General features: G+C 41.9%; 1 protein-coding gene across 1 annotated transcript in view; it reads right to left on the reverse strand.

Moving 5' to 3' along the window:
- Positions 1–4,504, reverse strand: part of Egln3 (egl-9 family hypoxia inducible factor 3) — a 28,235-nt gene extending 23,731 nt beyond the window's left edge. The window contains exon 1 of the mRNA XM_026414178.2: positions 3,813–4,504. Coding sequence (XP_026269963.1) covers positions 3,813–4,169 — 357 coding nt within the window. The 5' untranslated portion in view covers positions 4,170–4,504. The remainder of the gene's footprint in view (positions 1–3,812) is intronic.
- Positions 4,505–9,154: the final 4,650 nt, after the last annotated feature.

Consider the following 9,154-nt stretch of genomic DNA (forward strand, 5'->3'; position numbering starts at 1 on the left):
GTACATTATCTATTTAATGTTTCTTCCTCTCAAAAGCTTTCTGGTGAACAAGTCGTGCGGATCAGCCCCTGTAATCCCAGCTACTCAGGAGGCTGAGGCAGGAGGATAACAAATTTGAGGCAGCCTAGGCAACTCAGTCACACCCTATCTTAAAATATAATAAAAAAGGGCAGAGGACGTAGCTCAGTGGCAGTGTACTTGACTAGCATGCACCATGCTCTGGGTTCTATCCCAAGGACTTAAAAAAAAAAAATCTTTAAATATTATCTTCCCCCATTTTTACACTTGGTGAAACCTAAGCAACTTACTTAAGGCCACGAGGTTTAGTAACTGGAAACCTAATCCCCTAACCCCTTTCATAAACTGCTTCTTACCACTTTGAAACCCTGGGCAAATTATTTAAGCGCTCAATTTGTTTAAGATTGTGGTTCTGAAGATAGTATTTGTATAGTGCTTAACACAGTACCAGACAGCACAAACTACTCAATAAAAGTTTTTTGTTATTATTAGAGTTAGTAACTGGTGAGTCTACAGTGAACTGCTTCGAGCAGAGGGAACTTTTGGTTCTATAAATTACACGTTCTCTGGAAAACAGCCATTTACAAGATTTAGGCAGCCAAAGAAAAAGAGCAAATTATAACCAGTATTTATCTTGGATATAGTCTAAACTCTCCAGGAGAGAGTAACTAACTGATAAGAAATCCTTTGCTAGCATGAAAGCAAGGATCATACTTGAAGTTAGGGGGCGCCATTCTGCAGTGCATTATAGAAAACCACTCCCCCCAGTGGGTCTTCAGCACCCTGGTTTTTTTTTTTCTCCAACAAAGATGAAGTAGATAAATTCTGACCAATAATAATTTTTTGGCAGGAAGTAATTCTTTCATTATTTCAGTTTTAGGTCCAGTATATATCCTTGTTTATTTCTATTGCCTTTGCTATGTATTCATTAAGATATACATTACGGGGCTGGGGTTATGGCTCAGTGGTAGAGCACTTGCCTAGCACGTGTGAGGCTCTGGGTTCAATCCTCAGCACCACATAAAAATAAATAAAAAAAGGTATTGTGTCCAAATACAACTAAAAATAAATATTAAAAAAAAAAAAGGGACTGCAGATGTGGTTCAGTGGTAGAGTGCCACTGAATTCAATTCCTCATACATCAAAAAAAAAGATATACATAACATTATTCAATGACCTTTAATAAGAGTCCAGCAAAAAAAAAAAAATTAAGTTCATTAGGATGTATGCATTCCTAAGTATAACCCCAAGAAATCTAAAGTACTTAAAAAACAGTTGGTCTAAACTACATGTATATATTGACAATTGTTGAAACTGGGTAAAGGGAACTCATATTAGCCTCTACATTTGTCTGTTTGAAAAGTTTAATAGAATGCTACAAATAAGTTTAAAATATATGTACAAATTCTGTCTTTTGAAAATTTAGTTTTTACTGAAAACCTGTTTAAAGGATACAGCAGGAAATTGGGTCTATGTACATCACTACTCTGGGAAGCAGCCCAAACAAAGGACTCCACTGAAGGAGAAAAGCCAGTAACGAAGAAAAAAGGTTACATTAAGGTGAAACTAACATATAGCATACAGAAATGGGTGTTTCTCCAATGCTTTAATAATGAACTTTGAATACAAGACCCAAGGTCACAGACTTCTTTAGACAAGCAAACCAAACTTAAAAAAAAAAAAAAAAAAAAAAAAAACACTGATTGCGCAAAAATACTAATTGCTCAAGCTTGGTTTGTGTCTTGGTTCTAATTGACCAGGGATTATTCCAACCTAGAGGTGATTTTTCTAAAGACAGGAATGAAGAGCTTTGTGCCAAAATAGCCAAAGTAAAGCTGGAATCTGGGTGTGGGCAGATGTCTTTTCAGCAGACAAGATGAATTTTCTCTATCTCACAGTCACCTTCTGACTGGGTCAACTGAAAAGTTATTTATCCACCCAGAAGATAACCCATGACTGAAGAATCATATCTAGAAATTTTTTTTTCCTTACCCTGACTTACACAGCATTTTCATTTCATTTGAGTTAACTTCTCACCTGATACCCTATCCTCATCAATTAAGACAAAACTAGATAAAAATATTTAACTTTCAAATGTTAGTGACATCATCATTCTACTAGTTGACTTCCTTCAGAGCAAAACTGTGTTCCTAGAATGCTGGGGTGGAGAGGGGTGGAATTCCTAACACCTGAGTTTAGAAGAAACTTTCAAAAAAAAACAAAAAACTGATAAGCCATTTGCTCTTCCAGGTTGAAGCAATAAGCACCTCCACCACACTAAGGCTTTCCCTCCCCCTCTCCTTTTTCTCCCCCTCCCCCTCCCCCTCTCCAACCCCAGGAGAACAGCAAGGTCATTCAGTGCAAAACAAAACTGATCAAAAGACAAATGACTTTCTAATGCAACACCACAAACCCATGGAAGTAAAAAAACAAAACAAAACAAAAAACTTCAACATCAGTCTTCTACAGAGTTCAATTCTGAACTTTTCCCAAATCAAAGTAAAATTTCAAATTAAAGCAATATTTTCTTCTAAGATTTACTCTGTGTCCATTTACTACTATGCTTGCAGACCCTTGTCCTCCTGGTTAGAAAGATATATAGCAATCCATGGCTGCCCATCCCACTCACCCATCTCAACCCACTTCATATTTTCAGTCTCATTAAGAGTGCTCCCCTCAGCTTGTGGGGAAAAAATGAGATAATAGTTTATCACAGGATAAACCTTAAATTGAGAAATATTACATTTATTGTCAAAGGATGGTACAAAGGTGAGTGTTCATTTTTCCTCACATGCTAGTATGCTCTCTGCCTCACTGTGCTTCAGGACAAGTTTTCCATCATTCTGAGCGCTCCTCATGCAAGAGCATAAAAGAACTGCCACTGGAAAACTGGCTGGACTATCATTTGAAGGAAGAAAGACTGAATAGCAAGACTATCCCAAAGTAAAGTATATGCACCAACATCATGATACCTACATGTTGCCAATTTTTGTCAATCTACTGTAAATGTTTCCAAGATAAATTACCACCCAAGCAATCATTTCCCACTATATGTACAAAAATATGCTTTCTACCCTAAGATACTTGACCATTCTCAGGAGCACTTAGCCGGTTGTTTTGAGTGAATTTTGCAATTAATTGACAGAAAAAAGGAAGGTGATGGTGTGGAGGTCAGCAGCAGGAGGGAATTTTCAGTCAGGTAGATGGTCTAACAGTATCCTGGGTTCGAGAGGTCAAGGGCAGCACTGAGAAGGGCAGAGGAGTTTTAGCCTTTGACAGGTCAGACTCTTCCTTCTCACCCCTGCCAAATTCCACAAACCCAACTGCCACAAGGCAAAATCGCAAGTGACTCCAGAATTCGGAGTGCTGTTGTAGGAATCCCTTCTGACCACAACGAAAGGATTAAGTGGCTACTTAAGTAGGCATTTAAGATTATGAGTACATGTGTGTCTCTAATATGCTTTCGCTCATTTGGATCTTTGAGAATCTTCATGTCTTAAAATCGGACCAACAGCCACAGTTGTTCTGTTTGCATCACCCACCAGAGCAATTATTTCAAAGTCAACAGAGGTCATCATAATGATACACCTGAGTCCCTTGACTTAACACGGACTTTCGCTCAGAGGATCTGGGGCGGGAGAGGGAGATAAGAAAGGATATAAGAGGACAAATCAGGATGACTTTTTGATTAAAAACCAAAGTTCGCTGCAGCCCAGCGAAGGCCACGTACAACATGATTCGGAATGCCTCCGATTCCCGCCGCAGCTGCGGTGGGGCGCCCGAGCGCGTCCTACCTTGGACCTTTCCTTGACGTAGTATTTGCCTAGCCGGCTCCCGCAGTACAGGACCAGCCTGTCGATTAGAGACAGGAGGAAGCTGATGGCCTCGCAGCCCTCCTCATTGCCCCCGATCCACGTGATCTGGTCGCCCCGCAGGTGCCGCTTGGAGACTCCGGCGCGCGGCCCGGCCAGCTGGCCGTCCCGCAGGGCCCCGTTGTAGTGCAGCTGCTTGACACGCTCCAGGACGCAGTCTCCCACCACCTCGCCCAGGAAGTTGTCCAGGTAGCAGAAGCCGACCTCGTGTAGACAGGGCACTATGTACTCCAGGGCGATTTTCTCCAGATCCAGCCTCATGATGTGTCCTAGAGGCATCTCGCCCTTAAAGCCGAGGTCGGGGACCCCCAGGGTGCACCAGAAGAGGGAGTGGACCTAAGAAGCGCGAAGCCGAGGTGCGGGGCTCGGAGTTCAGCAACCTGCAGCGGCAAAGGTCCCCAAGCCACAGTAGAGCCAGAGACCGGGGAAAGTTGCTCACAACTCTGGGGAGAAGGGATTGCGGCTCAGGGACCCGAGAGAGTACTCCAGGGCGCCACGACCAAGGGCCGGACTGGCCCGCGAGAAGTCGGAGGGCCCCTTTTGGAGATGCCTAGCCACCACTGCAGCGCCGGCGGCCGGAGGCGGGGAGCGGGTGAGGTCCGGCCCCTAAGCCGGCAGACCTCGGCGCGTCACGGGCCACGCCCCTGCCCCGCCCTGGGAACGCCTCCAGGACAGCCCTTCCCCCAACCGATTACCCCTCCCGATCTACCCCTCGCGGAGGATCCGGGCGAGCTCCGCTGCAACCTCAGTTGTTTGTGACCCGGCAAAGGCTGGAGAACAGACGGATATTTTAGCATGCTCTCGATTTGCATATTGTTTTGCATAAAATCCCACTGCAAACTTGAAAATCTGGATCCTCACTCTGAAATGTACATGAAATTCACAACACAGTTCACTGCCACATTCTGGGATAGTCACCTCACAGGCTTCTGAGCAAGATGATAAAACCAGGAGCAATAACAGTGGTCTCAGTCTAGCTTTACCTGGAGTCTTTCCTTATTCCCCTTTTCTCTGCTGTTTGACCCATGTCAGGAGGTTTATGTCACTAAGAGAGTGAAAGAAATCCAGTTTTAACTTAAATTAACCGGTTAACAAATATTTCTCTTAACCTCTACTGTGTGCATGCCCTATATGCTAAAACGAAGGGGATATGCACAATGAGGAAATGCTAGATCATATCTGCTGACCCCTACAATATTGTATTTTGCTTTGCCACATAATTTTGTTCACTTATCATTCAGGCTTCTTTTTTGTGTATGAATTTTAGTTGTACATAAAGGTGGGATTCATTGTTAAATATTCATAATGCATATAATATAATTTGGCAATATCTTTCTCCAGTATTCCCCCTTTTCTTTCCATCCTTTCTTCTCCTGGTCCATTTCCTCTGTGCTACTGATCTTCCTTGATTTTCAAGGGATGGCCCTCCCACATTTCTTCTCCTTTTTCCTCTCTAGCTTCCACATATGAAAGAAAACATATGACCCTTGACTTTCTGAGCCTGGCTTATTTCACTTGATGTAATGTTCTCAAATTCCATCCATTTTCCTGCAAATGGCATAATTTCATTCTTGTTTATGACTGTCATTCAAGCTTCTTGCTATGATATGATGTTCTGAAATTCTACCTTCAAAATTAATCACATGTTCATGTAACAGTAGACATGGGCATGCCCCCCTCCCCCAAGTCACACTCCAGGTCACTATTCCAGGTCTCTCCTCTCACTTTTTCCACAAGCAGCTGCACTCACATGAGAGAGCTGTCCACTTCCAATTCTCCACAGATAAGCTGATTGCTTTGCATATTTTTTATTACCTTTCCTTCCAAATACCAGAGATCAGAATTAGGGGAAAATTTTTCATAAATAACAAGCCAAGCCATTTCCACATTTTTAGTTCACATTATTGTGCCCTCAGGTTTTTTCATTTAAGCTGAACAAAAGAATGTACTGGCTCTGCAGGTATTGTTTATTTTGTACACAATTCCCTAAGCCTTTTCACTTTAACTCTTCCAATTGCCCTCTCTATCTGGCTCAGAATGGAGAAATGGAGTGAAGTTCAGATCAAGAACAAAAGGTAAGGGTGGGGTGCACGCCTGTAATCCCAGCAAGTCAGGATGTTGAAGCAGGACCTCAGCAATTTAGTAAGGCCCTAAGCAACTTAACAAGACCCTGTCTCAAAATAAAAAATAAAATAAAAATTAAAAAGTGCTGGGGATGTGGCTCAGTGATTAAGAGCCCCTGGGTTCTCATTCCCTAATACCCAAAAATAAAAGCATAGAAAATGGAAGGATACTGCTATATGATAGAAGCAGAAACATGTGGTCAAGTTAAAGCCAGCCGGATGTTCAGGAGGGGCGTCAGTGGTGGAGGGTCTAAGAAACTTTGGTGAAACTTCTAGCTATATTGAGAGCAGGGGTCCTGCCAAATCAGTGATGAGTTGGCACTTTTGTATGACAATGGGAGTTACACCTCCTTGGGATAAAGGCTTGAGCTGGCCAGGACTCAAAAAGCTGTCATCTAAATTCCCACAGCAGCTCCTTGAAGATGGGAACCCATCATCCTTGGAACCCCAGTGCCTAACACATAGTAGATGCCTAGTCAATAGTACTGGGGCTGGCACAGCTTAATATATAACTACTAGGGAGACTGAGGCAGGAGGACTGCAAGTTCCAGGCAAGCCTTGGCAACTGAGCAAGACTCTGTCTCAAAATAAGAAATACAAAGGGCTGGGATGTAGCTTAGTAGTAGAGTACCCCTGTGTTCAATCCCAGTGCCAAAATAAAAATAAAAGTGAGAAAGGTCTTCTCCCCACTTCTGTTTGTATCCCATGTAGCCAGAAGCCACTGTGACCCCTCCAATGATCTCCTTCAGAGACACTATGGACAACAGAACAACCAAGAGTAAACTGGTATGAAGTGACCTGAATATAGGCCCTGGTGGCAGTGGCTTATAGTTTTTGTAGCTTTGTGGACTGTTGTAGCAGAAGTAGACATCCCTGAAGAGGACCAGAATTTAAAAAGGGGACAAATGACACATAATCCTTGGCCATAATTTTTCTAGCTGAAGTTTGTTGTTGGTGGTGGTTGGTTTTGTTTGTTTTGCTACAGGAGATTGAACACAGGGGCCCTTTAGCACTGAGCCATATTCCCAGCCCTTTTCAGTTCTTATTTTCAGACAGGGTCCCATCAAGTGGTTTAGGGCCTTGATAAGTTACTAAAGCTGGCTCAAACCTGAGATCCTCCTGCCTCAACCTCCCAAGACCCTGGAGGACAGGTGTGTGCTACAATGCCTGGCTTAGCTGAAGGTTTTCCTCTAGATATAACAATACTTCTAGGAATAAGTATACTTCTAGGAATAGGATACTTCTAGAGCATATGCAAGGACTGGAAACCTACAGTAGCTGGTAGAGGAAGTATTGGTCAGTAAAATACAGACAATTATATACCCACCTCCCAGAATGAACATGTTGATCCAGGATTATAAATCCCAGGACTGGGTAATTTGATTTACTGTTCAAATAATTTTTCAATAAATTCAGAGTAAAATTGGAACTAGTCTAGTTATAACTAGAATGATAGGTTAAGGACTCTCTAGTAACTGATGACTTTGGTTTCAAAGCACGGGCAGTTTAGAGAGGAATTCAATCCTATGGCACCAACCCTGCTTGGTAAGGGCATTTATTAATTCATCAAGAACCCCTCCATCAGTTGGGGTTACCAGCACTACATTTGGCAGAGGAATCAGAGATACTTTGTCAAAAATCAGAGTGCATGATTATACAGAGGGGAGAGATACCTGGAGTCAGGCATAGGCTCTGAGATTGAGCATCAGAGAAACAAAGCCCGTGCTTATTGTTAAAGTGCATTTGTTTTAGTTATTTGTCCATTAATTTGTGTCATTTCAATAATGAATCTTAGTGCCCAGCTTTCTGTCATTGTGACAAAATACCTGAAATAATCAACTTAGGATGCACAAAGATCCATCTTGGTTCATAGTTTCAGTCCATAGTCATTTGATCCCATCACTTTGGGACTGTGACAGTATAGTACATCACCTCATAGTGATCAGGAAGAAAACAGAGGGAGAAAGGGTTAGGGTTCCAATAGCCCCTTCGAGGCACACTCCCAATGACCTAACTTCCTCCCACTAGGTCTCCCCTCACAAAGGTTTTACCACCTCCCAATAGCACCACAGGCTGGTGACCAACCCTTTAGTGTATGGGCTTTTGAGGAACACTTAGGATACAACCATATCAAATATTAAAATATCTTTTCATATTAATAACTGAAACCAATTAATTTCCTTGTCACTTAGTTATGACTTTGTCTTCCAGCATGCATCTGCAGCCCAGAATGCAGCCATTTTTAAGCATGTGGAAGAGAAGAGGAGAAAGAAGAATGTTGAACTTCTTGATCTTGGAATTTGAACTAGAAGGAATCTTGGTGGTCACCAAGTCCAACTTAACTCTCTTACAGGTAAGAAAACAAAGGCCCAGAAGGGCTAGACACTAATGATTTTCCTGAGAACACTCCGCCTTCTCAGCTATTACAAAGAAAGTACACTCATATATATGCTTTCATGAGGTAAAATTCACAAAACCTAAGATTAACCATTTTAAAGTGAATGAGTCAGTGACATTTAGTATATTCACAATGTTGTGCGACCATTACCTCTCTCCACATCTAAAATATTGTCAATACCGCAAAACACAATTCTGTACTCACTAAGCACTTGCTATCCATTCTCACCTCTTCCCATTCCCTGGCACCACTGATCTGCTTTCTATCTCCATAGATTTACTTACTCTCGATAATTCCTGTAAATCAATCATACCATTTGTGCTATTTTGAGACTGGCTTTCACCCACATTGTACTGTGCATCAGCACTTACTTTTTTAGGATTCAATAATATTCCATTGTGTGGATATGCCACTTTGTTTATTCACATATCAGCTGATAGGTATTTGGGTTCTTCCTACCTTTGAGCTATTGTGAATAGTGCTGCTATGAAGATATGTGCTTAAACGTTTGAGTACCTATTTTCAATTATTTGGGGTACATTCTTCAGAGTGAAATTTTTTAGTCATATGGTACTTCTAGGTAGTTTAACTTTTTTAGGAGCTTAACTTTTTCATGACATCTGTACCATTTTGCATTCCCAACTTTTTTTTTTTTTTTCTAATGGAAACCCTGTATATTTCTTCTGTGCCATCAAAGTCCTGCTATGCTTGAGGTTCCCTCCTAGCTGGTTCCTGAATATTCT

The sequence above is a fragment of the Urocitellus parryii genome, chromosome 6 (assembly GCF_045843805.1).
Source record: "Urocitellus parryii isolate mUroPar1 chromosome 6, mUroPar1.hap1, whole genome shotgun sequence".
Classification (NCBI taxonomy): domain Eukaryota; kingdom Metazoa; phylum Chordata; class Mammalia; order Rodentia; family Sciuridae; genus Urocitellus; species Urocitellus parryii.